The sequence below is a fragment of the Drosophila mojavensis genome, unplaced genomic scaffold (assembly GCF_018153725.1).
Source record: "Drosophila mojavensis isolate 15081-1352.22 unplaced genomic scaffold, ASM1815372v1 contig_136, whole genome shotgun sequence".
Taxonomy (NCBI): domain Eukaryota; kingdom Metazoa; phylum Arthropoda; class Insecta; order Diptera; family Drosophilidae; genus Drosophila; species Drosophila mojavensis.
In genome coordinates, this window is record NW_025318667.1 from 17,300,458 (window position 1) to 17,327,893 (window position 27,436).

General features: G+C 40.3%; 5 protein-coding genes across 7 annotated transcripts in view; 2 read left to right on the forward strand and 3 right to left on the reverse strand.

Moving 5' to 3' along the window:
- Positions 1 to 5,885, reverse strand: part of LOC6584070 (nuclear factor of activated T-cells 5) — a 53,004-nt gene extending 47,119 nt beyond the window's left edge. Inside the window, exon 1 of one of the 2 annotated variants that reach the window (XM_032731995.2) lies at positions 4,970 to 5,885. In XM_032731995.2, the coding sequence (XP_032587886.2) occupies positions 4,970 to 5,072 (103 nt within the window). In that variant the 5' untranslated portion in view covers positions 5,073 to 5,885. The remainder of the gene's footprint in view (positions 1 to 4,969) is intronic. The other variant, XM_032731998.2, reaches the window with a different exon arrangement.
- A 98-nt stretch (positions 5,886 to 5,983) lies between these two features.
- Positions 5,984 to 8,338, forward strand: LOC6584071 (transport and Golgi organization protein 2). 2 transcript variants are annotated; one of them, XM_015161472.3, is made up of 5 exons: positions 5,984 to 6,091; positions 6,303 to 6,496; positions 6,569 to 6,691; positions 6,834 to 7,056; positions 7,674 to 8,338. In XM_015161472.3, the coding sequence occupies exons 2-5, from the start codon at positions 6,355 to 6,357 to the stop codon at positions 8,125 to 8,127; spliced, it is 942 nt and encodes a 313-aa protein (XP_015016958.1). In that variant the 5' UTR covers positions 5,984 to 6,091; positions 6,303 to 6,354; the 3' UTR covers positions 8,128 to 8,338. The 2 variants fall into 2 exon arrangements, with proteins under 2 accessions (XP_015016958.1, XP_002009731.1); XM_002009695.4 differs by lacking the exon at positions 5,984 to 6,091 and having other exon boundaries at positions 6,107 to 6,496; positions 6,927 to 7,056.
- Positions 8,339 to 8,878: 540 nt separating this feature from the next.
- Positions 8,879 to 15,379, reverse strand: LOC6587063 (RRP12-like protein). Its single transcript, XM_044011554.1, has 10 exons — positions 15,130 to 15,379; positions 14,517 to 15,058; positions 13,533 to 14,455; positions 12,092 to 12,976; positions 11,892 to 12,026; positions 10,703 to 11,135; positions 10,372 to 10,634; positions 10,114 to 10,307; positions 9,522 to 10,047; positions 8,879 to 9,449 (listed from the first exon to the last, which is right to left on the reverse strand). The coding sequence occupies exons 1-10, from the start codon at positions 15,269 to 15,271 to the stop codon at positions 9,305 to 9,307; spliced, it is 4,188 nt and encodes a 1,395-aa protein (XP_043867489.1). The 5' UTR covers positions 15,272 to 15,379; the 3' UTR covers positions 8,879 to 9,304.
- Positions 15,380 to 15,530: 151 nt separating this feature from the next.
- LOC6584073 (transmembrane protein 68) lies at positions 15,531 to 22,909 on the forward strand. Its single transcript, XM_002009697.4, has 4 exons — positions 15,531 to 16,354; positions 17,542 to 17,680; positions 21,420 to 22,086; positions 22,162 to 22,909. The coding sequence occupies exons 1-4, from the start codon at positions 16,309 to 16,311 to the stop codon at positions 22,303 to 22,305; spliced, it is 996 nt and encodes a 331-aa protein (XP_002009733.1). The 5' UTR covers positions 15,531 to 16,308; the 3' UTR covers positions 22,306 to 22,909.
- A 1,236-nt stretch (positions 22,910 to 24,145) lies between these two features.
- On the reverse strand, positions 24,146 to 27,433 carry LOC6584074 (mannosyl-oligosaccharide glucosidase GCS1). Its single transcript, XM_002009698.4, has 2 exons — positions 25,644 to 27,433; positions 24,146 to 25,540 (listed from the first exon to the last, which is right to left on the reverse strand). The coding sequence occupies exons 1-2, from the start codon at positions 27,328 to 27,330 to the stop codon at positions 24,633 to 24,635; spliced, it is 2,595 nt and encodes an 864-aa protein (XP_002009734.1). The 5' UTR covers positions 27,331 to 27,433; the 3' UTR covers positions 24,146 to 24,632.
- Positions 27,434 to 27,436: the final 3 nt, after the last annotated feature.

The following is a 27,436-nucleotide window of genomic DNA, read 5'->3' on the forward strand; positions in this document are numbered from 1 at the left end:
CCCAGGCAGACGCTCACAAAACGAGACATAAAGCTAATGAATATAAAAAAAAAAAAAAAAAAAAAAATAAAAATAAAACAAAAAAAATGAAACGTAGAGTATTTAATTAATTTAAACCGAGCACTAGGTAAAACCCAATAGAAAAAAAAAAAACAACAATCACAATAAGCACTAATCATTTTGTTTTGACGCTGATTTTGCTCATTCGCCGACTTAGAAGTGTAGAGAAATACAACAACAACAACAACAACAGCAATAACAATATTGAGGTGGGCTCGCCAAAAAAAAAAAAAAAAAAAAAAAAAAAAAAAAAACCTTTATACATATACACATATGATAATACATATATGCTATATACTATATACAAGTGCCATATAATCATATGTAGAAGCTACAGAACAACAGGTGACAAAGCGACACTTAAGCATCTCCGACTGCATAATACTCTGCTGTTTATTAATCTAAAATGTAGATGAATAATGGGAACATCAACTCTGTGAAAGGTTCAGGGCATCTCGTAGTCGAGCAGTATCTAAACTAGCGTACTCTTTCTTGTCTATTTTACTTTAGTCTGTAAAAATGATCATTAGATCTTCTGATGACTATAGTTATATAGGAATTTGTCTAGTTATGTGAAGAAACTTTTAATTCATTTCCACTAACAGCAAAGTGGCCAAAATTTTTATACTCTCTCATAATATTAATAAACATAATATTAAAATAATTATAGAAATTAATATATATTATAGTATATAAATATATAAAATAGTTAATACAAAATAATAATAATTATAAGCAATTGTTGCAAAAAAGCAACTTTACAGAGTATAGCCTAGTCGATCAGGTTTTTTTTTTTTGTTCGGTTTTTCTTTACTTCAAGCTGTTGCTGTGACTTTAAAGCTTGTAGCTTTGCATACCAATATAACCTGAAAAGCAAAGTCGCGACAACGCCCCTCGATCATTAACTAATCTAGCGAGCAGAAAATTGCATGAATATTGCCCGAAATGGGGGTGGGGCGTGGGGCGTGGGGTTGGGGGCTATTGGCGGCAAGCAGATGACAGACTATGAAGGCGAACTTGTCGTCGTCAATTGCTGACTACTTCAAATCACGAGACTTGTCAGAGACAGACAAATCGAGAGAGAGGGAGAGAAGAAGAGCGAGACTGAGTTACAGACAGTGTAAACGTCATGCAGAAATAAAGAGAAAATATCGACTATAACTTATGCGATATACATATACTTAAATTCTTAACCGGTTGAAATAGGTTTTTTCTATGAATAACAGCGCCGCAAATCTCACGATAGAATCGTGAACATGTCCAGAAAGTTCCCCCGCATGGCGGAAACAAGAAAGCATTCCAGTTAAGGATTTTTGCACATGCTCAAGAAGTTATGATGGGAGTCCTACGAGCTAGAAATGCTTCAGCATTGAATACAGTCGAGTCTCTATAAATCGTACGCCGCTAAATCGAAAATCGCGATAAATCGAAAAAAATCTATCCCCTTGAAAGAAATTCGTTCTCAATAATCGATCTCGATAATGTGAATTTCTGTGCATTCCCTTGTCATTTTGAATTATCGGGATTCAACTTCGAAATTGGATAACTGCTAGCCAAGCTAAAATTTTGTAAATCGACTTTTTTGGTAGTTTGCACAGCTGTAAAATTCCAGAAATTTCTATTTTAAAAATTTTGCTGACTATGGGTTTAAAAGCGTGCAACGTATGCTAAATCAAGCTGAAGTTGGATATATATATATCAATGAAAATCAATAAGTATGTGAATAAAACGCTATCGAAACTCTATAAACATGAAGGACAACTCGAGTATTGATTCTGACAAAAATAATAAACAACGAAAATAAAATGTTTATGTCTAAATAAGAGGGGAGGAGTGCAAACGTAGCATGAATATAACAAACAGAAGAGTAAAGCAAAAGCTCAATTTCCTTACGCTATATAATAATATACATATATGTATAGTCGAGTGTCGATAATTTGTACCCTGTTAAATCAAAAATTTCGATTCATATATTGGAAAAAAGTTCTATCTTCTTGAAAAAAAATTTGTTTTTGATAATTCACGATAATTTTAATTTATGTGTAAGTCGAAAAAAAAAACTGATCCCCATGCCATTTTGAACTATCGAGATTCGACTGTAATATATTTATAGATATTATTGTAATGTTGTATTAAATCGTACATCAGATTATTTAAGAGCCCGCACCACAAAATCCTTCTCATTTATATTCTATATTCACTTTGGGAATACATAATTTAGCTTATATTTCACATCAAAATGGAATCCTCTCGTAGTAATGAGATTATCGCTGATTCAATTAAAATTGCTTTAGCAGCAGGATTACAGGTAATCGAGGCAATAATTGAAGTGGATCGAACACGTACCGAAGCTCAAGATGAAAGTGGATTGAAGTAGGTGGGCGGGTGTCCTATACGATAAGCTGCCTTGTATATTAGCTAATACAAGGCAGTCGCTGTTGTCAAGGACTACGACTGGAAGCGCATCAGGTGGTAGCTTCTGAGTCCGCCAGGTACGACCTTGCAGACACGATTAAGTTCTATTAAATGAACATTGGCAAACATTGTCGAATAACACCTAGGAGCGGAATGTCCACAGACACAGGATACAGACACAGGACACAGGACACAGGACACTGACCGCCCGTACTATCATATAACGGTGTTCGAGCACAAAATACATACACTCAAATTGACAGCCATCGTTAAGTGCCAGCACCAAAGGATCCTTATGAGCCATTATTATTATGCTTTCTAATCAATACAGCGACAAGAACCAACAACTATAATTGTTGCTGCTCTATGTACAGAGGCATACCCTGTAATCACGTTCAAGTAGAGTATATGCGCATCAAATGGTTGACAAGCGATTATTGATGATTGAAACGATATTTGAATTTAACAATTAAAAAATAATTTAATTTGGATAGCAATTTTTGATTACATTATACTATTTATATTGATAAATGCTTAAATTAAATTTTAACTTTGTATTTTTTTATGTTTATTATCTATTTAGAATTTTTAAAAAGGGTTTTTTTTTATATTTTTGTATTTTATTTAATTATTCTTTTATATTTTTTATTATCTTATATATGTTGTCTTATATTTTTTTGAAAATGTTTAATATCTATTTATAATTTTTAAAAAGGTTTTTTTTCATATATATACATATATGTATACATATATTTTTTGTAATATTTTAATATATTGTTTTTATTTTATTTATTTCTTGTATTTCTTCACTTTCATATTTTTGTTAATTAATTTTTTATTGAATATATTAACTAAATTATACATTTAATACATTTATTTTCAAGTATTTTATAGTTTCTCTTAATTTTCTTTTCTGCTGTGTCCGATCCATTAACAGACCTCAAATGAACTAAGGCAATTAGGAATATAGTGGCGGGTGCGACCGACTGCATAATACTCGTTCATAAACTAAAAATAGTTAAGTTTCCGAGCTGCCACGCCTCATGGAGAGTGCATATAATTATAGGTCAGCTTCAAAACTTGGTTCCCCCAATATATATATATACATATATGTATGTACATACATATATTGAAATATGGATTATCTAGAAAAACCAATAATTCAAGTAAAAGGAAAATATACATATTTCAGAGCGAATTATTTTGTTTTTTATATGTATATTTCATTTATATATACTCATATATCATTTATTTTATTTAACAAATTATTTTACTATTCTCTGCATGCAGCAAATTATTTTCATATTTGAGAACAGATCAATCTCTCACTTGTCTTGCTGCACGTGCAGGGTATTTTATGATCGAGCTCTTGTATGTATGTATGTATGTATATATATGTAGTTGATTGTTGTTTTTGTACTTGCCACGTGTGCCGCGTGGCCTACGCAAAAGCTACGCAAACAACCTTACCCAGACGACAGAATCATAGATACATACATATGTATAGACATGCATACATACATACATACATACATACATATGTTTGTACATACATACATAGAAACCAATACTCTAACACACTCAATTTAGTCAACAACAGCGAACAACGTGCTGTCAACGTCGCCGTCGCCGTCGCACAGTGGGACGAATTTATTGATCAAACATCAATTTTAAGGGAGTTTTGGTTTAGGAGTGAACCAAGCGCATATTGGTACCATGATATTTTTTAATGAGCTGTGGCATTATATTGTTTTCTTGAACAAATATATAATAAAAGAAAATTGAATTTAATTGGAAGTAATAAATTCTAAGCTTCAGCTTTGATCGTTTAATTATGGATATGTTAAGATCTTGCAAGATGTTGCTTTAGACTTTTACCTGTTTAATGCTTATTCACGTTTTTTTTTTTTTTTTTTTTAATTTATTTAAAACATATTCATCTTGAGAAATCGCACTTTTGCACTGTCGTAAATTTACCAATTTAAGTGATTTTAATGCTATATGCATTTCTGGTATATACTGTCGTAATGCTATATAAATATTAATGAGAGCGCATTGCTTTGACCCACTGTGCAACGCTCTCGATGCTTTGAATTGTATACAATCGTGTGGCCAATGCGATGAGGTTTCTTGGAGGCGCCCCCACATTGACATAATGAGAAAGAAGAAGACAGACAGCTTACACACACACGCAGACACGGACAAATCAACAAGAAACAATTTTCTTAGTTAAAGTTGTTCAATTTTTATTTATTGTTTATTATTGTTTGTCCGTGTGCCGTTATCAAAATTCAAGCACACAATTAAAACATTCTTAAATGTGTGTATATACAAACACACATATATGTATCTATATATATATATATATTCATACTATATATAGGTTTGTAAGTGGAATGTAAGTTAAAGGCACAGGTAAAAGCGAGGGCAAAAAGAAAACAACAAAGTGATGTCCCAAAATGTAGAAATAAGATAATATATAACAACAACAAACCTGTTCCACCGCGCACCGCGTACGTCGTGGTCGCCTGCATCGATGAACTGGTGCCTGAACCCGCGCCGCCGGCTCCACTGGTTTTTGTGAATTTTAAGAGCATTGTGTTGATCCGTGTTTGCTGATGTTATTGTTGTTGTTGCTGGTGCTGCTGCTGCTGCTGCTGTTGCTCTTATTTCGTCTCCAAACAAACGCAGCAAGCACAAAACAGAATAACAAAACAAAAACAAAAACGAAACAAAACAAAAAACCACTAGGCACCAAAATGTAGCGTAATTTCACTTTATAGTTATTTATTTGTTTGTATATTTGTCTTTATGTATGTGTAGCTGCGGCTGCTGCTGTTTGATCCAACAGGCTAACGGTAACTGTCAAAACGGAGACAAGGCCCAAAGTCCGAAAGAAGAAAACGTCAGCGACAACGGGGTTTTGTCTATTTATTGCTATTTTTAGTAACAATTTTTTGTTTCCTCTCTTTCTCTCTCTATTGACACAGGGACAACGACGAAGAAAATCGCGCCTGCCGTTTCGGTAGTTCGTTTAGTTGCCTCCTTTCGCTTCACTCTACATTTATCAATTTTATCAATTATATTATTGTTCACTGTTTCACAAGTGCTGCTGCTTCTGTTCACGTTATTGTTATTATTGTTGTGTTGGGTTTTCTTTCTATGCTTCGTTCATATGTTTATACACGCGTTGCGCGTTTGTGTGTGTGCGTTGATTTTTCTTAGGTATGTGTGTTGGGAATTTGTTTAAATTACGTTTTAATCTAGCTTGCGGTGCATGCATTTTATGCTTTAACATGCCCGTTTCCAGCGTATAAGTTTTGTAAATTAACACACGTTTTGCACTTGAAAAAAAAAACATAAATACTTGGACAAATTCTAGTACGACGCTGGCCCATTTGCATTCAACTGGTTGAACGGCGTTGCCGGATCCCCAACAGTCAACCATGTGCCAGGGATGAGCAGGCAAACATGCTATCGATAAGTTGCCCTGACACCGATGACCAACCGACTGGCTGGCAGCCTTTCCAGTAGTTGGCAATGCAAATTTAAAAAATAAAAATAAAACTTAAAAAAAAAAGAACAACATTGTATTGAAAACAACAACAAAATACAGGCGAGTGTGATTTAATTACACAATCCAATGCATATTTATTAATGCAATTGCCCAGTATAATGCCGGATAAATTGTCTGTGGTGCCATCGCTAAGTTTATACGGGGCAATTGCAATCGGGGAGCGTGGCACGGATAAGATAATTCCGAGTCAGCGATAATTTCCTGATAAACAATAAACAACAAAGAGAGACTGACTTAATTCGTTTTCCAGCGCATGTATTATTAAGAACAGAAGCTAGTCAAATTTCGAGTGAGTGTCAAGCATGTGTGTCATATTCTTCTGTGCCAACTCGCAGCCCAATGCTAATGGCTATAAACTCATCTTGGCCTCCAATCGCGACGAGTTCTTTGCCCGCGATACGCAAACGGCAGCCAAATGGTCAAATGGCGATCACGTCTATGGCGGTGAGTGCTATCTACAAAGGTCAATCACACCTCATTGTTGTCACATAAAATAAAATATATCTATTTTTGTAGGCATTGATCTGGAACCAGGACGTGAGGGCGGCACTTGGCTGGCTATTGGCGGTGGGAAGGGCGTCTTCAAAGTGGGGGCTCTGCTCAATCTAACTGGCGAGCCAAAGCCTCGCAATGCAGTCGGTAAACACAACACACACACATACTCTCAGACATACACTCATACGCACACACACTCAAAGTAAAGCCAGTAACATCGGCTCCATTAATCCCATCCATTATTCCTTCATAAATTTATAACCCACAAAATCTTTTTGTTTCGAAGCGCACAAAAACATTTTGCAACCGCATAATAATACCAAGAACAGCTGCCAAGAGCATAAAGAACGCCACACAAATAACGAACATTTCTTATTAGGACGCGGCATGATCGTAGCTGACTATGTGCGTCAAACGGATATTGAACACAATATTGTAAATTATAATCAAAGTCTGCTGGCGGACTGCACCAAGTATAGTGCATTCAATTTTGTCTCCATTGAGATTGGGTAAGTGCAACGGTTTAATATATACATATGTGTGTATATATACAAGTATACATATGCATGTGTATGTGTTTAACTAGATCTGCAGCAGGCTTTCAGGCTGTCAACTTCGTATTTGCTCGGATCCATACTCTGTCGTTCCCCTAAGACACGATGTGAATGAGCGAGAGATCAGACTTTTCTCATCAACTCTCACTTACGCCATATTTTGCTTACTCTCACTGTTTCACTGTTATTGCTGGGGTCCATTGCTCGCCTGCACTCGTAAGACACAATGTGATCGAGCGAGAGATCCGATCTTTCTCATTAACACCCACATACACGACTTTTAACTTACTCTCACTGCTCCCACTTATTGGTCTCATTATGCTGCTTCTGCACGAAGTTCAGCGCATGTTCCTTGCGCATGCACGCACACTCACACGTCCTGCTAATATTTATGTGACAGTGTGCGTTAGCATTGCAACTTGTTGACAGTCAAGTGCCGTTGTTTAGTGAGAGTGCGAGCGAGCGAGGCAGCCGCGCAAATACGAAATTGAGTGGGATTAGTGCCAGCTGACTCTAATTAGAGTTTACATTGTAATACATACATATGTACATATTTTATTTTTCTTTTTTAGCTCTGACGGGCAGCCGGCTCAAATCAAGCTGCTGAGTAACGTGCCGCCCACGCTGTTGCCCTTCGAGCAAGGGCAGTGCTATGGATTCGGCAACAGTTTGCCCGAGTGTCCATTCGAAAAGGTGCAATACGGCCGCAAGCAGTTCGAGCAGATTGTAAAGGAATTCGGCCAATCGGATGTGGAGACTCTGAGCGCCGAGCTGCTGCAGCTGCTTAAAAATAAACACAAATTCTGGCCGGATGCGGAACTGGAGCGACGTGCGCCCAGCTGGGGCGAAGGCCTGAGCGCACTCAATGTGCACATCGCCGAGCACGGCTATGGGAGTCGTACCCATTCGCTCATCCTGGTCGACGCGAACAACAAGATGCATTTCATTGAGGAGACCATGCGTGGCCTCGATCCCAGCGCCGAGTGGGAGCACACACACATCGAAAAACAATTCGAAAGCTCTTAAGAAAAGCATTTCATTCTAATTTTACAAAATACATTCGAACGGGCAGGCTGTATACTTATAGAAAAAATAGAAAACACCAAATAGTAACCTCACATGGAACTACATCACCTTACAAAATAGCGAACAAATCGTTGACGCCTTACTCTGACTCTGACTCACAAATAAAATCAACTCATTCATGTTTAAAATAAACACGAATTTTCACTGAAAAGTTGTATGAATATATCAAATTGAAGACTGTATCCAATATTAGTTAAATACTAGTTCTCTAAGGCTCATAACTATAATTTACAACTAGTAAATCTAAACGTGCTCATTTGTATATGTTTATGTAATATAACTATAAAGCACACATGCAAATAACTAAGTTATATCTTTATAATACGCTTCAGACAGATTGTATGTAGATAAAAACTGTACAGAATGGTGCTATTAGGTGACTTGCTACTGCGTTTTATATACAAATAATTAAATGATTTGTGTCACCTGACATTCGGTTGCGTCACACGACTCTAAAGACTATATAATATTATGGCTAGCCGAAATATACGCTAAACTGGGATTCGAACCCGAGTGCTTGCTAATCCGTTTCCTAAAATATATATACATATGTATGCTCAGTACTAAAAACAAGCAAATAATAAAAATAAAACTAATATCAAAGATGCCTTGCAATAGACAATAACATTTCAAATTATTTTTTATAAGATTTACTAAAAAACTGTTTTAATAGTGAGCAAACTCTCATTGAAAAAAAATATATATATATATATTATATAGTCATACGATTCTTTATGAACAAGTTTGCCTAAACTATATACTAAGCGAATTCTCGGAAAATATAGAAAATAAAATATATATGTAGTTTATAAAATCATATCTAGGAACGAGATTGCCTAAACACCTCCCAGTTCTCATTTATAGGCCATGTGTATATAATAATTAAATAGTTGTAAATTATGAAATATTAACATTTGTATCATTCACATGATGAAGTGCTTCAGTATATAAACATTTATATATATATATATATATATATATATATATATATATATATATATATATGAATATGTCTGTATATGTGTTTGTGTTTTTATAAACTTATATATAGCAAAATAACAGCGAATTATACAAGTTATTCGGTTTATCTTTATGATCCACTTCTATTGCCGCCTCTCTATTTGTAACTCTTGGCAACACGTCCGCGCTTGCCGCCGCCACCCCCAGTGCCTCGCATCGCCTGCCCAGTCGCCGATTCGCCCCCCTCGCCGCCAGCTCCACGCACGGTGCTCTTGAACTTACGCGAGTTCATTGCCCGTTTGCTGCAATCAACAAAATTTATTAGATTATTTATTGATTATGTCAATATTTGGCCTCTTGGTTGATTGACTCACCGTTTGTTCAGCGTATTCCGTGACAGGGGTATATAAGCATACGGATCCAATTTGCCGCGCTGCTTCATGTCGCCCTTGGCCTTTTTACTGCTGTACTCGCTGCCAGCCACTTTGCTGCGTCCCCCACCCGACTTGACGGACATGGCATCTGTGGGCGTGGCATTCAGCGTACGATGTATGCCCTTGCGTGTGCTGGTGCTAGTCTTGCCGGAGCGCATGCTTAGTGCATCGCTGGCCTGTCTCTTGCGCTTGGCATTGGTTGGCTTGTGTAGATCCTCCTCATCACTGGAGTCCTCTTCCATGCCGCGCTTGGCGCCGCCGCCATTGCCCGCCTCATGGCCGCTATCAGCCGAGGAGTCATCGCTGTCGCCGTCATCATCCATTCCATCGCTCTTCTGGCCACGCAAAGCCTTGTCGCTGATGATTAGACGTCCATCTTCGGCGGTCTTAAAGCCGCCATTGGGCAGCTGTGGCTTCGCCTTGGACTGCTTGCCAGTCGCAGCAGCAGCCGCAGCAGAGCCACTTGCTATAAATAAAAAGGTCAGCGCACATTAGAGAGTAAATTCAGTTATGCTTAGATATTAAATCCTACTTAGCACATTGCCAATTGACTTGAGATCGGCCAAGTCGACAATCTCATCGGCATCCTCGCGTATGTAAGTGCTGCGCGGCTGCTTTGACTTGGCCTTTGATTTAGCCGAGCGACTCTTGGCAGCTGCGCCGCCCTCTTCGTCTTCCAAGTCCTCTGGCAGATCCGAGTCCGAATCAGCCAAAATGTCATCGATACTGCAAATAGTTAACTGTTGCTTTAGCACTTCATGATGGATTGGCAATGAATCTCATGTCTTACGTATAGCTCTTTTGCTCAAGATCACCCACTAGCTCCTCATCGGAGCTCTCCACCTGGGCTTCCTCGTTCTGCTTTTTACGTGTATCACGACGCATTTGTTTGCGTATCTTCTTGAGTCGGCGATGGGTTATCTCATCGTCGCCAGGCACAAAGCGCGCCAGCTCCTCCGTGGTGAAGCGCTTGCACAGCTTTTTCAGGAAGTAGCCAATTTGTATGCGGCAATAGCGTTTCGTATCCTTGGTCATGGCTGAAAGGGAGCGCATCTGCAAGAGATCAGCAATTAGAGAGACTCTAGTCAAAGCCAAAGAGATATATGAGAGCCGTCACTTACAATCGTCTCCAAGTGATTTGCTACAAGTGGTATGGGCATCACCTTAATGAATGTGATGAGAAAGGCGATGGCTGCCTCGGCCTGATTACGCGACTTCTGCACTATGAACACGGAAACCTGCTGCAGCACAAACTCCAACGTGCTCACAGTTAGATGCTGGCCCTGCTGCTGCAGCACCGCACGGAAGGCCAGAATTGTATTGGTTATCAGTGATTCGTCACCAGTGAAGCCAGCCGTTAGGATGTCCACAAACTCATTGATCTTGCCGGCCTCCTGATACAGATTCGCAATCTGCTTGATGAGCAGCTCAGCCACCTGCTCCTTGCGTGTGGAGAACTCCTTGTAATTGAGCACCGCCTCCGGTATGGCCTTCATCACCAGCTGATCGTTGTATGCCAACTTGCTGCGGCAATCCAGCAGTGATTTCAGGCAACTGTGCAGGGATATCAAATAGTTGAAATTAGCCGAGTAATTTAATGAGATGAAAAGAGAAGTTTGGTGTGAGAGGGCTGATTAGCATAGAAAGACAGACAGACAGAACGAAATGGTTATAGTTTCTATATACCAAATAGGTATACAAATCAAATATGTAAATGTGCCCTGGTGGGCAGTGTACGACTAGGAGATACCTGGGGCACAGCGCACGGACCGATTTGTTTAATAACTTCTGTTTGACTAAACCGCTTTTAATGAAACTTGCATTGCATATCAACTACATATTCTATTGAATAATTTCAAATTTCTAACTCAACCACATATTGTCTATAATTGCAACTGATCTATAATTCAAAGTATTATAAACTAAATGCAAAAGTTTGTAAATGCAAGTTTCAAAGAAGTTCGAAATACAATTTAATTGAATTGCGGTGCAGACTTTGTTCGATAACACTAAAGTGGAATTAGTTATGGAATTTTTGAAATAAACATGATCTGCGCGTGTTACATAGATATCTACAGGAAACAGTTCAAGTTAACATCTCTTATATGTTCCGAGATCATCGCATTAATATATATATACAGACAGACGGACGGATATGATTATATCGACTCAGCTTGTCGTTCTAATCCAGGACTATAAATATGCATAATGGGGACTGATATGCCAATTTCTGTCAGGGTGAATTCAGCGTAAAATCTTTTTAGTTCATTCCCATTGGTTTCATCACATTATTGGTGCATCATAACTTACTATAAACGTGACGCCTGACAGACGCTGCATGTGGTATTGAATGCATCGAGCAGAATCTGTTGCAATAAAATGCAATTTTTACGCGTGAATTTCTGGCATGAAGGCAGCTCTGAGGTCATCAGTTCGCGCAGCAATCTAGAATGATAACAAATATGAATAAATACCCTGTAAATGATTGTAATGGATATGCCGCTACTCACTCGTATGTCTTGCGCTGCTGTTTTTTCATCTTCTGTTCGTCGCGTGATACCAGTTTGGATTTGTCGTTGCGCAGCACGGGCGCCATATACTTCTCGAAGTAGGCCTCGATGCCGCGACACTTTTGGACCCGGACAATGGCCGCATTGATGTCAAAGTAGGAGTCGTATTCGAAGCTGGCTACTGCGCTACCCGCCAACAGGCCTTGGGCAGTCTCGAAGAGCTGCGATTGCACTTCGGCTGGAGCACGTGCGATATAGGCACGGATGACGGCCAGAGCACGCTTGCGTTGCTCCCCCTCGTAGCTGGTGTTGGGCTTCTGTGTGTAGATGTTGAAGAGGCGCGGCAGAAAGTTGCGGGCATATTGCCCCATAATCGCATGGCATTCCGGACTCTGACTATCATCCAGAAGCTCCAGCAAGGCATCGTAGATGGGCGAACGGAACTCTGTATTGTGCTCCAAGGCATCGCCCAGGGTTGGCGCCAGCTTGCGCAAATATTCCGGATCCCGTGGCTGGCGACAGAAGCCGGGTAGCAGACCCCACAGCTGACAGCATAGCAGCTCATAGATGTGTGCCTTGGACACCGCCTTCCCCGACTGCAAGTGCTTGCGCCAAAGCGACTGACTATTCAGAGCCAGTGGTAGAATGTGCTCCATGAAAAATTGCAAGCTCGCCCCAGTGGCACCCTCGCGCATCAGCGGTAACAGCCACGATCGCTCCAGGCTCACATCGCCGTTGGCATCGCTCAGTGGCAGAGCACGTAGTACCAGCTCCGGGCCAAGTGCCTTGATGGCGCTGATCACCGTGTGCTCGATCTGCAGACGCAAAGCGCCGTGGCTATCATAACGTTTGCCAATCGTTGTCAGCGAGGGCATCAATTCGGATCTGGTTAAACAAAAAAAGCAATTGGTATTTATGTGAAGAAACTCTGGTCGGGATATCTGACTAGAATATACCCGACATCTCGAATTATATCAAAATATAACGAAAATGGAAAGGATATCAAATAAACGTAGTTATATACCAAATTTAGAGACTGTAGTTTTCAAGATGTACGAAATAGACTTTAATAACGGAATAGCTATTGGTTTTCTATCAACAATGAAAAAATTCTCTAGTTCTTATAGATTCCGAGATCGCCGCGTTTATACATAAGGAGAAAAAGGCAGACGGATGGACGAACAGGGTTAAATCGACTCAGTTGATCAGGAATATATTTATATACTTAATAGATCTTCTTTAATGGATCTAATGGATATTCTCTTTCCATACATTTCAACAGAAGCAGTATACCCCGATTTCCTATTTGCAATGGGTTCAGAGACTCATTCCTTTGAAACCCAAAAATCCTATCTCATTTCAATGGATTCATGGTTTGAAAAGTAGGAGTCAATGGTAACTGGAGTTTGCACCCTTTAAAGCTTTGGATAATCTTACTCACCCAAACTGTTTGCCGCACGCCTCGAACACAATGGAGAATATGAGAATAACATATTTGGAGATCTCGCCAAACGGTGAATTCAGAACCTTGTGCAGAGCGCCAATTATTTTTATCACAGACGGGCGATATTGATCGGCCAGTTCCTTTGTGGCACAGGCGCGTGCCACACAATCCTGCAGCAACTCCTTAATGCAATTGGAGACGCCTACCACGAGTTCGGTGCGCTCTGACAGCCAAAGATCCGTGGTGCAGATCTCGAAGAGACGCGGAAGCGCTTGCATGCACAAGTCCAATTGCAGGGTGGCCAGATGCAAATGCCCCTCCTTGAGCACTGTGATCCAGGCCAGCGTTTGGCGCACATCATTGCGATCTGGCCGATATTCGTGTATGGCGGCCAGCAGCTTGGCGCACAATGTCGCATTCAGATTGGCGCTGCGCGTCAGGAAGAGGGTGTGCAGAGCCTGAAAACAGTTGGTTCTCACAAGGATGTTGGCCGCTGTCATTATGGAGAGCAGATTCTCGCACACGCTGCGTATGTCCTCGGTGCGGAAGCCAGCCAGCGTATCCTTCAGCAAGGACAGCGTATGCAGTACTGTTGTCTGGCTGTTGGCCAACACTTCGGGTTTGAACTGGGCCAAACAGAATTTCGTTACACGATTGCTAGCCGGATGATACTTGATCTTCGATGTCTGTGGCTGTTCCTCCTTAGCATCTGCTGCCGCCTCGCCCTCGCCGGCAGTCGGTGGCAGCATGAAGCAGCTGCCATGTATGATGGAGACGATGGCATGCTGGGCCGCTTTGCGTATTTTTGGCTTCGAGTGGATGGTAAAGGCGAGCAGCGCGTCGAAGTACTGAAACGTGGAGCTGTACGTCCATGTGGCATAGTCCTGGGCACGCAACAGCACGGACATGCAGCCAATCAACTGGAATGAAAATAATATTTATTAAATCATATTTTGCAACGGGCATTATGCAATGGCTTACATAGCGAATGACAGATTGACTGCTCGACTCAATGAAGCGTTGCAACAGCTGCTGCAGTGTTTCGGCTGTTTCAGAGAAACGTTTCCGCAGCACCGGCGCCGGCACAGATTTAATGCCCATGGATAGCAAAGCAACGCCGGCAATGATGTCGCGCTCCTCGGTGGCCGCCTCGATTTGGCTGATGAGGAGCAGAAAGTATTCAGTGGAAGATTCGTTGCCGCCACGTTCACGTATTATTTCTGTCAATGCGCTCAAAATGGCCAACATCTCCTTGTGCAGATCGGAGGAGGCACGAAAGCCGGTCAGCAGTTTCTTGAAGCTAACATTGCTGCAGCTGCTGTAGTTGGAGGCGAAAGTCTGAAAGGTCTTGACGGTGCTTGGCTGTGTGCCGGTGCCCGACATTCCATCATCGTCCTCCAGTGTAAAAGACTTCAGGCTACCAGCGACATCATTTACCGTTGTTGTATCCGCATTATAGGCCTGGCGCTGTTCGTGCTTGTGCACGGCCTCCATGGTGAGTCCATTAGTTGAGCTCGCTGCAGCTGTATATTATGGTAACGCATATGTATATCAATTATTTAATATCATGTGTGGCGCCTCGCACTCGACTTACCCAGATTTAAATTTGGTTGGAAAAAGCGCGACTTTGCTTTAAGACGATGTTTCATTTGCTCGGGATTCGATACAGCCGATTGGCCTTTACTCCAGCTTTTGCCTTTACCATGGCGTTTCAATTTCGAACGAAATTTACCCATTTTCAGAGAATGTTAGTGCGACGCACTACTCACAAAAATTCTATTTAAATTGCCAAATCGAACGAACACGTGCAGCTCAACCAACACAGAGCAACATATTTTGTTAGTATCGTAATTTTGCTATCGATATTTTGCGGACGGACTATCGACTATCGGGACTGATAGACACACCAGATGAGCTCGCCGAGCAGCTGATCAGCCTGGAGGGCCTGAGCGTTGCCAGCTGTCTGTGCGCCAACTGTGCGTCATCGATAGTGTCATCGATATGGGCCCAACACAACAATGTAAACAAATAGCTCGCTCTCGTGCAATACTTTGGGGCTCACTAGCTAATATTATTAAGTTAAAGATCAGCTAACCGCAAGATACCCCGCAATACAAACACAATGTGGCAGACGCTGCTCGGCCTCAGTTGTCTATGAAGCAAGCGGACGGGCGAGCAGCAAGGCAAAACAATAATAGCTATAGCGAAAGCAACGTAATAAGAACATAATAACAACAATGATGCAAGTTCATTTCATTAAGTATACATTTGTAAATGTTTAACGGACCCAAACGCCAACGAGCCATCGAGCAGCAGTAATGAGTTACCATCGTTTAAATGAGCACAACACAAACAGTAGAAACCAAACGAACATTAACAATAAACCAAACAACAACAACAACAATAATCAAAACAACACCTGAGTTCGAGAGACAACCACATCAACAGCAACAGCAGCAACAGCAACAGCAACAATAACAACAACAAAGACAACCCACAACGACGTGAGCCGGTGAGAACGTGAACCCACCACACCACGCACAGTCCCAATTCCAAAAAGAAAAAAAAAAAGAAAAAAAGAAGTAAGCAAGCCCAAACAAATAAAGAAAGCAAGTGAAAATTTGGGACAACATTTGCAAGTCGTTGGCCAACAAAACCTACAGCAACAACAACAGCAATCAGTAGAACAAAAATAACACAAAGAAACCGAACAAAACTCCGCCTTATCCATGAAACCTCATCCATAAACAGCCGCTAACAAAATACCTCAAAAATGGACACTTTCATCAATTTCATAAAGAATCCACAAACTATACTGTGTAAGTACTCAAATTTATCTAAATATTTCAATATGTATGTATATATATGCAATGAAACACATATCTTATCTACAAATACACGTATATATACATATATCGTCCATTAGATATATACATATACATATATACATATAATGTCTTTCACTTTTGCATATTTTAAAAGTTTTTACTTTTTTTGCCAAGTTTTTAATTATGCAAATTCGTTTCATTAAGTGAACAAATTAAGCGAAAGTTCAGCTTGAATTTAAACTTTGTTCTTTGCCCAAATAAGTGAATTATCAACTTTCCACTGCCAACAGCGGAATATACGTGGATTAAAAAAACGTTTGACAAATTGATATATGTATATATTTTTTAAACATTTTTTTTGCATGCAAAATTTATTGCCAAATTTCAAAAAGTCCAATGGCATAAATTATTATTGTCAATATTTTTTTTTCTGTTTAATGCATACGATATTTATACCGAATCTATTATTATTATTATATATATCATATCATATTTTTCTGATTCAGCATAGAAAAATTTAATGAAATAATATATACATATATTAAGTGGAAATCTTAATAATTCAATAATTTATATACATATGTATAAACATATATAATAATTGGATATAGGTTATATGTTTATATAAATATTAGAAATATATATACCTATTGCTTACTGAGTTTTTAAAATTCGTTGCGAGTCAATTGTATCAAATCTATAAAAGCAGTTCTGAAAATACTTTAAAACTAATATAGATTATATATTTTACTTTATTTTATTTTTCGATATTTCTACATTAAATGCATCAATCAAATTAATTGGATAAAAATGTTTAGCAACTTGAGAAATTTTAATATATAATAGAATTTATGGAATAAAATACATATATAAATATGTAATATATTTATATTAAATTTTTATTCAAGAAAAAATGTTTAATTCAAATCCCATTTATAATATATATTTACATTGTTTCATTTTTGATATTTTGTACTAAATGTTTCAAAAACGAAAACAAACACTTGTTCATAAAATTCGATTCAAAAACTAAAGCGAACCCAAGCACTTGATCGTAAAAATCAATTGCCAATTTATATGAGACCAATATATTATGTATGCCTATATGCTGCTATGTATATATTTGTATCTATACTTATATGGATATACATTTATCTATACGCTTTATCAATCCACAGCTGCATACATTGATCTGGACTATTCGCTATGGCTATATCGTTTTCTAACGCCCCTGATGGTAACATTCCTACTGCCGCTCGTCTTCGTGGCGCTTATCTACATATCATTTTTGGTGCTTTTCATCTATAAGCTGCACAGGTAAGTCGATGGATCCCATAAAATGACTGACGTGCCCGTGTGTGTGTGTGTGTGTGTGTGTGTGTGTGTATGTGTGTACGATAGCCATGTCTCTTATACATATATGTATGTATGTGCATACATATCATGCCATTTATATAGGCAATAATGTATATAGCAATAATGCTGGCATTGCATTTTCTGATATCGAAATCGTAGAACGCTTCGCTTTGATTTTGACTTTGTTTTGAAATTGCTTTGGTTTGCTTTGCTTTCGAGTAATCCGTGCACTCCAGCGCTATGGCCCTCGATGCCCCCTAGAATGCCACTTGACGCTGACTATGCGCAATTTAGTGTTTACGTAAAGCTCTCCAGAGTTCTCGGCTATAGCCAGTTAAGCGATGTAAAAATAACAAAAGTAAATAATTTCAAACCGGTTCGAATGCTAATTAACTAGAAGTCCAGTCTAGAGCTCGATACTGCCATTGATAGACCCCATAGATTGCAGTGTCATTAGGCTAGCTCGATACTGCCATTGATAGACCCCATAGATTGCAGTGTCATTAGACTAGGGTTCGTTCCATCGAACCGTTCAATGAAAACTCTCGCACACACTCCGCCAGATAATTACGCCGGAATATCTAACACTAGCTAGCTCACCTACCCAAACATATTCCGACCATGTGTCACGGGCCGCCGTGCGATAAGCACAAGCAAAAATCACAGTAAAAACCTCATACGATTGTTGTAGCATTTTCAAATACCCTTTATAGCGAATGCATGTCTATATTCCCATGGTATTGGATGTATTAGTGTAGACTTATAGACAAGGCTGATTCTGTATCAATTAAGCTATTCCATTTATTAAATTGTTCTATTCAAATTTGAAATTTGGATCATCTGAAATCTTAGAACATTTTATCTCTTCTAATTATATATGTATATAGCTCGCATACAGTTTTTATCTTTTCTGTTACCCATATAGCTATATCTGTCTTACAGATAAGGAGCGAAACATGTTTTCAAGTTCATAAAGCTAGATTTGTATACGCAGTGTGTAGCCAGAGTTCCATAGAAATATAAAGCTGAACAATGTATTTTATAATTATATATTTATGTAAAATTGTTATTATCTTTTATATAATCTTTTAGTTGTTTGTTAACAGTATTTTTTTTTTTTTTTTTTTTTTTTTGTTTATAGTATTTTTAGTATGTTTGATTTAATTTTTTATTAATCACTTCTCATTTTTATCGACAAGAGTATTTCAAGTCCAGCATGCCAAAGATCGCCTCTCTTTCGCCATTTCCCATGAATTGCTTTTACGTTGTTGGTTTATGATAACGCCGTTCCAGTTTATAGCACGCAACTAGTATGATATCAGTTCGATTGCCACTCCATATGTCATATAAAACTAAGCACATTGAATCACATTGGTGGGCGGGGACATTTTAGTTCCATTCTATTGGGCCAGATTGACTAAATTTGACTGAATACATAACTAATAATTTCAACAAATTTTGTACTCATTCTAGATAATAAAATGATTTTATTGATATATACATTGGTTTTGTGCAATATATTCCTTACTTTCCGTCCCTCATAGAAGCTATAGACCTAAAATTTGGAGCATATACTCGTGTATAGCCTCGAATTATTAAGTATCAAGATTTTCAGCTTTTGGTATCTGAGAAACTAGGGTAGTTGAAGTTTTAAAGAGTAAACATTTTTAATCTATATGTATGTACTTGTACAGCCCAAAATCAATAATATATGTGGGCTATATCTACCCCCATTACGAACAAGGCAAAGCAAAGAGTAGATTCGAGCCGTGAATAAGTCGGGCGTTATCAACTGTGACTTTTTTACTTGTTAAAAATAACTCTAAAAAAATATTTTTAATTTTTAATTATTTTCAAAAGCAATCAGTGTAAAATTTTTGGCTGAATGGTTGAATTCACTGATTTCAGTCATCTTTCCCGTTATACCTGGATTTTTTAAAGGTCCGATATGGAAGAATTTGAAACCTGCGGCTAACTTTTTTATTTTTGTATCAACTTTGAGTATACAAAAAAATATAATTACCAAAATTATGATTGACTATAATATGGCCGCCTTTCCAGCTAGATCTAGCTTTTTATGCTGGCTTGAATAGATATGGATTTAGTGTTATTTAGAGAAGATCAGAGCAGTGCCACGCCCATAGTTGATACAGACACACACACACGCACATCTTATCAGTCAAGCTTTTGCTCGAGGACCCGCTGGGGGTGGGCTGGAGGTCAACGTGAACAGGTGCAGAGACTCTGTTGCTGCCGGCGTTGCTGCTGCTGCCTCTGCTGCTGCTGTTGCTGCTGAGATCAGAAGATCGTGCTGTACGCACGTAAATATTTCAAAAAAAAAAAAAAAAAAAAAAATTTTAAAATGTAGTCAGAAAAATGGTTTGTCCATTGATTAATTGAGATTTTGATAGTCGCTGCCAATGTGCGCCAATATGCGCTGATAACACCTGAGCCAGCCAGCCAGCCTCTAATGACGATGATGTTGCGTTGCAGCTGCCCAAACTAAATTTAAATAATATTATCAATTTTGCCATTAATTAGCGTGTCGTGAAGTGCAAAGCAAACAGAGAAAACACAGAAAACACAAAATGCCATTGATATTAACTCCGCCGGCGACTAATAATACTCGTGCCCCGACGCTGATAAGCCCCGACTCACGCACTCACGCACACATCCCTAGCACTCGTAAGGCCAACAAGCATTACATTGGAGACCTTAGCTGGATCGTAAAACACAAAAGCGTTAAGCTTGAATTGTAGCGAAACAAACAATTGAAATGAAATGGAAATAAAAACTAAAATATTTTCGATGCGCTTAAAAAATTTATTTGGCTTCATTCATGGGAATTTCGAAATGTATACATATATAATATATGATATGTGTATATGAGTTTATATATGTGCATACATATTTATAAATTTATTATATACATTTGTATCTATTTATTTATAGCTTATCGAATTCATATTGAAATAATTGTTTGCAATTAAGCACTTCAATAAATCGAAAAACTTGAGAAATGTTCAGCTATAGATCCTGTCTGCTGTCTATCATCTGTATCTTAACTCAATAATCTATATCTCTATAGAACTTATGCCGGTTATCTATCTATCTATCGCTATAGAGCTCATATCTTCAGAATATGTCTATCGAACTTATAAATATAACTTTGTTGTCTATATCTATAGCGTATACTATATCACTTGTCTAAATCTCATTAGAATCTATAGCTCTATATCCGAAGTTTCTTATCTAAGTATACCAACTATATCTGAGCAAAACCTACATAGCTTGTCATAAGCTCTTTATATCCGAGGTTTCTCATCTTAGTATACCAACTTTATCTCAGTGGAACTTATATCGCTTGACCATAGCTCTTTAAATCCCAAGTTTCTTATTTAAGTATAGCAACTATATCTCACTAGAACTTATATCACTTGTCTATAACTCTATAACTCTTTATATTCGAAATTTCTTATCTAAGTATATCTCAGTAGATCTTGTATCGCATGTCCATAGCTCTTTAAATCCGATGTTTCTGATCTACATCAACTTACAACTGATATTAATTATATAGGGCTCCTACCTTTATGTACACCATAAGCAAAATGAGTTAAGAGAATATTTGCAAAATTCATGTAAATTACTCCATATTTGCTATCTCTTTCACACAACGCTCTCCATCTCACTCCAATTGCAGGCAAGTCATAATGCGATCTGTGCAAACGGATCGAAACTTTTGGCGCGTCGGTCGGAAAATCGTGGCCGCCATCTGGGACGCGCATGCCCGCATCTATCATGGCTATGAGGTGATCGGGCTGGACAATGTGCCGCAGGAGGGCCCAGCACTGATCATCTACTATCATGGGGCGATACCCATCGATATGTACTATCTGAATTCGCGGATGCTGCTGCAGCGCGAGCGACTGATTTATACGGTCGGCGATCGGTTTCTGTTCAAGATACCCGGCTGGGGCACCATCTCGGAGGCGTTCCAGATCAGTCCGGGCACGGTGCAGTCCTGCGTCAGCATATTGCGTGACGGCAATCTGCTGGCCATATCGCCGGGCGGCGTCTATGAGGCACAGTTCGGGGATCACTACTACGAGCTGCTGTGGCGCAATCGGCTCGGCTTCGCCAAGGTGGCCCAGGAGGCCAAGGTGCCGGTGATACCCTGCTTTACGCAAAACTTGCGCGAGGGCTTCCGACAGCTGGGCATCTTTCGGACGTTCTTCATGCGGCTCTACAATAAGGTGCGCATACCGGTCTATCCCATCTACGGTGGATTTCCCGTCAAGTTTCGCACATACCTAGGCAAGCCCATCGAGTACGACGAGAATCTAACGCCGCAGGAGCTGCAGATAAAGGTGAGGGGGAAAACTAAATTAGCTACTGAATGAATATTCAGATTATACGATTATACATATGATTCACCATTGCAGGTGGCCACTGCCATCGAGGATCTAATCAATCAGCATCAACGTCTGCCTGGCAGCATACTCTGGGCTCTACTCGACCGGCTGCCGGCCTTCAAGCGTCATCAAAAGAACTCCACCTGTGCGAGCAGTAAAAACAAGTCCGACTAGGCCTAGCATGCCAAATGACAAATTTCTAGGGCATTGGCATCTATGCACCGCCATAAGACTTGGTTCCATGTACTTCATTATGATATGTATTTAACGTATACTTCCGTTTAGTTGCTACGACAATTTGTATGTAATATGCTTCATCAGCATATATATTTTATATATGTATATGCTATAATAATACCGTGAGACACTGTAGCAGATCCAATCCAATTGATTTGCGAGCCTTAACTTAAGTTTCCCAAAAAAATATATCTCCCATCTGTTTTTTTTTTTTTTCTTAGTTTTAACAATTAATCCTTGTCGTTTTTATCGGATATTCATATGAGATAATGGTTTTACTTTCGTACACGTTTATAGCAAATGACAATTTAGGTATAAGCTAATTTAAATTCATGTTATTGTTCAAATAATTGAAGAGAAAAACCAAACTCTAAGCCCATAAACTGTAAGCAAAATGTGTTACTTCGAATCGAACATTTTGGATATATATATAAATATACATAGATATTGATTATACTACTATCAGGCAAATTGACATCCAAAATAATAAATAATGTAAATAAGCTAAAAATATATAAGTATAAAAACAAACTATGCAAAAGTTTTGGTTTCAATTCAAATTGAACATTTTATTGTTTTCAAGCACTTTTTAGCTATACCTCGTAAACCCCTTTGTTGATCAGCAATACTCGATGGAGACACGAGTTCAAGTCAAGCAACAATAAATAAATAAAATACGAATTGAAAGTATATTGAAGCTGGTATAGGAAGTTCGCTTGGAGCCGTTGAGTGCAATAGAGAGGGAGTTCAAAGTAGAATCGTTATATATCATCATCATCAGATCAACTAGAAGTTATCTTACGCATTTAAGCTGTGTAGAACAGAGAATGCAATGAGGTATATCAGAGGAATAGAGGCACAAACATTAATAAAATACATAATAGAACACTATATATACCTTTTATTGAATGATTCTCTATGAAACTAACGAGCTCTATAACTTCTGCTCAGGCAGAACATCTATATATAATTTATTTTATATATAATATAAATTATAAATATTCGCATACAATAATATATATTTGTTTATATATCCTTTCTCACATATTTATTCTCCTATATCCTATATATTTGATATATTTTCTCATAAATCAAATATCGTATAGATCTCTCAGAACATTTTATATATATTCTCTCAACCATCTTATACAAATATATTATTATATATATTCTCATATATCTTCTCATTATAAATTTTCTCATATAATATCGCATTTTTCATGTCTTTCACATATCTTATTTGTAATTTCATATAGCCTCTTATGGGTTATATATATTGTTAATTTGCTCTTATATATATCTTGAATCAAGTTCTGAGAAAATCTTAAATATTAAAACAAATGAAACGAATTACTTGCATAAGTTTTTTTTTTTTTTAATTTTTTAATTAAAATTCCAGAATAATTTTCATGACTTAATAATAATTGGCCTAGATTAAAATTTTGTTTCTAAAATAGCAAAACTAATTTGAAGAAATTCAACTTCAAATTTTGAACATGAATGAGATCTGATAACAAAGCGTTACTGAGAGAGATATCTCTCTTTCTCTTTCTCTCCGTTCGTCCCTCTCTCTCTCACTCTATCTCCAGCTCTCTCTCTCTCCCTCATCTATCTCAACATACTACTATTTATGTGACTAAGGTTAAGATCAAACAGATCTTTGCATAAGTTGAACCAAAGCCTGGGCTAATTATTCACGAACCATTTTTGTTTCCTTGGATTTCTATGGGGTTTGCAACAACGCTAAATACATTTATATATTGGTTTACATTATAGATTGCAGTTTTTACTTGGCTTTATTTTTAAGTGAATTCACTCGTATTAACGCTAATTTACGTAATTTGTCAGTTTTGAAGTTTGTACAGCTTAAATTATGAGCAGTCAGCCGAAAGGGAACATTGAGCCTTGCTGACTGACAGAACATTATAGTTGATATATTAGATGAGTACGTACTACGTAGATATACACATATGCACATACATATAGATGTAGTACATACGTATATGTATATATTATTGTAGATCTTTGGAAAGGAAACAGTTGACTATTTAGCTAAAAGCTAAAACAAAATTCGCAGTGCACACGGAATAGGTTTGAAAATATCGCTCTTTTTCTTCTCTTCTCTTCTCTTCTCTTCTCTTCTCTCTCTCTCTCTCTCTCTCTCTCTCTCTCTCTCTCTCGCTCTCTTTCTTCTTTCTCTTTTGTTTTGTTTTCGTGAGTTTATCACAGGAGGAACTCGTAGCAACCTATAGAATATGGCCTCTTTAGTATTGCTCGGCCATGAGCAGGACGACGAGTCCGCTCCAGCCGGTGAACGGCCTGCAGCCCTTGCCCTCGCCTGTGCTATCGTCGTACTGCTCCCAGATGTAGCCGCTGCGCTGATACTGCCGGAAGACGTTCTTCACCAGATTCTCGCGCAGTTCGCCGTAGATCTTGCGCGCCAGGTCGGCGTAGGGTCCGTCGGCCTGGCCGTAATGCCGCAACGCCTTGACGGCCAAGTAATTGATGTTGATCCAGATGGGACCGCGCCAATAGGGCGGATCGTGTTCCGTATTCCGCTTCATATACATGGGCGAATTCTTGGCCAGCGAACGCAGTCCATAGTTGGTCCAGAGCAGCTCCGGATCGCGCATATCTTTCAGCATCTTGCCCAGATAGGGCGAATCATGGTCGAGCTGCTCCAGCAGCATGGGAAACAGACTCACATAGCCGAACATATTGTCGACGAACTTGTAGTCCGGCTGCTTGGAGACATAGCGGCGCATCTCCTGCTGCACCTGTGGGGCGCCACCAGCGCCGCCGCGTTGTCCCGCCGTGCGCTGTGGCGCCAACACCGGCGGACGTTTCAATGTCACCGAATCGGTGTGCAGGCCCCAGTCGGCATAGTGCTCACTGTACGGATCCAGATGCAGTCGATTGAGCCGTTCGTTGTCCGTCAGATACGACAGCGTCTCGTAGTACTTGACATCGTTCTTGCCCAGCAACGTGGACAGCTCGGCCATGACGCCGGCGGCCAGGGCAATCCAGCAGCGCAGATCCACGTGACGCTCGCGCATGGTGGGGTGCGAGGCGCGCGGATAGTCGTCGAGGCCGGAGGACAAGCTCTTGGGATTCAGCTCGCGCACGGTGCTCGCATTGCGTCCCTGCCACAAGTAGGTGCCAAGGATTTCACCTGCAAGGGGAGAGAAGTGAGTGAAATGGCGAATGCATAAAAGAGACAAAGAGTGAGTGTGACTGAGAGAGAGGGAGAGGAAGAGGGAGAGGGAGAGATTTACCGCGCTGCGTGGTGTTGTACCAGTTGAACCAGGCCTGCAGCCTCGGATAGAGCCGCTCCAGGGTAGCGAAGCGTCCCTTTTGGGACAGCTGTGCCTTGTGCTGGGTGAGGAGCTTGTGCAGCGTGAGGAAGAACGTTGGCGGATTGGCGTTGCTGTTGCGCTGCGTCACAAACTCTTCGGGCACCTTGGCCAGTGCTTCGACGCCCAGAATTTGCTCCCTGGGTATCCAGCCCTCCACATTGAGCAGATCGAACCAATGACAGATGATGTCCAGCTCTATGTCAATGTCCCAGGCGCTCAGCAACAGGCCGTGGAAGCCCTCGTCCCAGAGGAAGCCGCGCGGAAAGAAGCTGCGCGACGGCACGGCCGTATACAGCGGCGCCTTCCAATACGGCACCGGATTCTGGGTGTGCACAGACTGCACCCGGCTGGCGCCATAGAAGTACCCAATGCCGCCGATCATATTGCTGAATGCGTTGCGTGCGAAGCGTATCATATCCGGCGCATAGCCCTTGGCGGCCAGCTGAAAGGTTGCCTCGAAGCGCTTGTCGAATTCGCCAATCTTCGCCTGCAGCGCGTCCGTGTAGGCGCGTCCCGTGGGCGGCTTCGGTATGGATTCGCCGAGGGCAAAGCCCGACGTCGACTGGTACGTAATGTCCAGCGTGAAGTCCACCTCGGCCGTAATCTGTATGGCAATCAGATTCGGTTCGGGATTCGTTGACGGCACGCCGTTCTGGGAGACAATCTCGCCGGGAAGGCCAATGAATCGATTGCCACGCTTGCTGGGAAAGGCGCGAAAGTGGGCGAATATGGTCTCCTTGAGCTTGCTCAGATTCGGCGCCACGGTGCTCAGATAGGACTTGTGCTGGATGCGCCCCTTGACCGCATGGAAGCGCACTTGGAACTCGCCTAATCCTTGACTCTCGCCATAGACGCCCGGTTCCGGACTTTTCTCATCGGAGACGTACTTGATGTGACCATTGGTGCGCTCGTCCAGCGCCACGTACCAGATGAGCGAGATGCTCCGGTCCCAGGCACGCGTCGTATTCCGCACCGAGATCCGGGCCGTCCAATCGCCGCCGTATTGCTTCTCGCCGGGAAACTTGACAAACGACGTCTTGATCTCAAAGGGCAGATCCTGTATCTCCTGCACCCCGAAGCTGCGCCCATCATGATGCGTCCAGCCATAGCCATCCAAATTGTCGCCCTGCTCGCACCAGTGCCTAATCCCATGCCCATCAGGTCCCAGATTGCTGGGCGTGTACCACATCAGACCCATAACCAGGGAATGGGGATCGCGTGTCTTCATGCCGAAGTACGTATGTGGGCGATACGAGCCCCAGTAGCGCTCCGGATCGTCCAGGCCGCTGGCCGAGACCATTTTGTGGTTGTCGAACGGCGTATTCACGCGCGTCTCCAGGTACCCCAGGTAGCCAAAGTAGCTGGCCACGGCCAGCGAGAGGCAGCCGACGAGCGTCTTCCACTTGTCCAGCATCAGCTTTGAGGATAAATTGAAATTGTAATTTCTGTTGCTGCTGCTGCTGCGCTTGTGCTTGGCGTTCGCTGCGGCTGCCGCAGCCGCAGCCGCTGCTGCAGCAGAGGATGTACCGGCGGCTGTGCCCTGGTGATTGCCCGTAGCGCTTGATTTGGCTGCATTGTTGTTGTTGCCGCCTGCATTGCGCGCCATCCTTAAGTAGCCTTAACGTCAGTCGACCAAGGTGCAAAATTACAGTTGATTTCAGTTCTCAAACACGTATACAACAATAGTGGACAATCGGAACGAATGGCTGTTA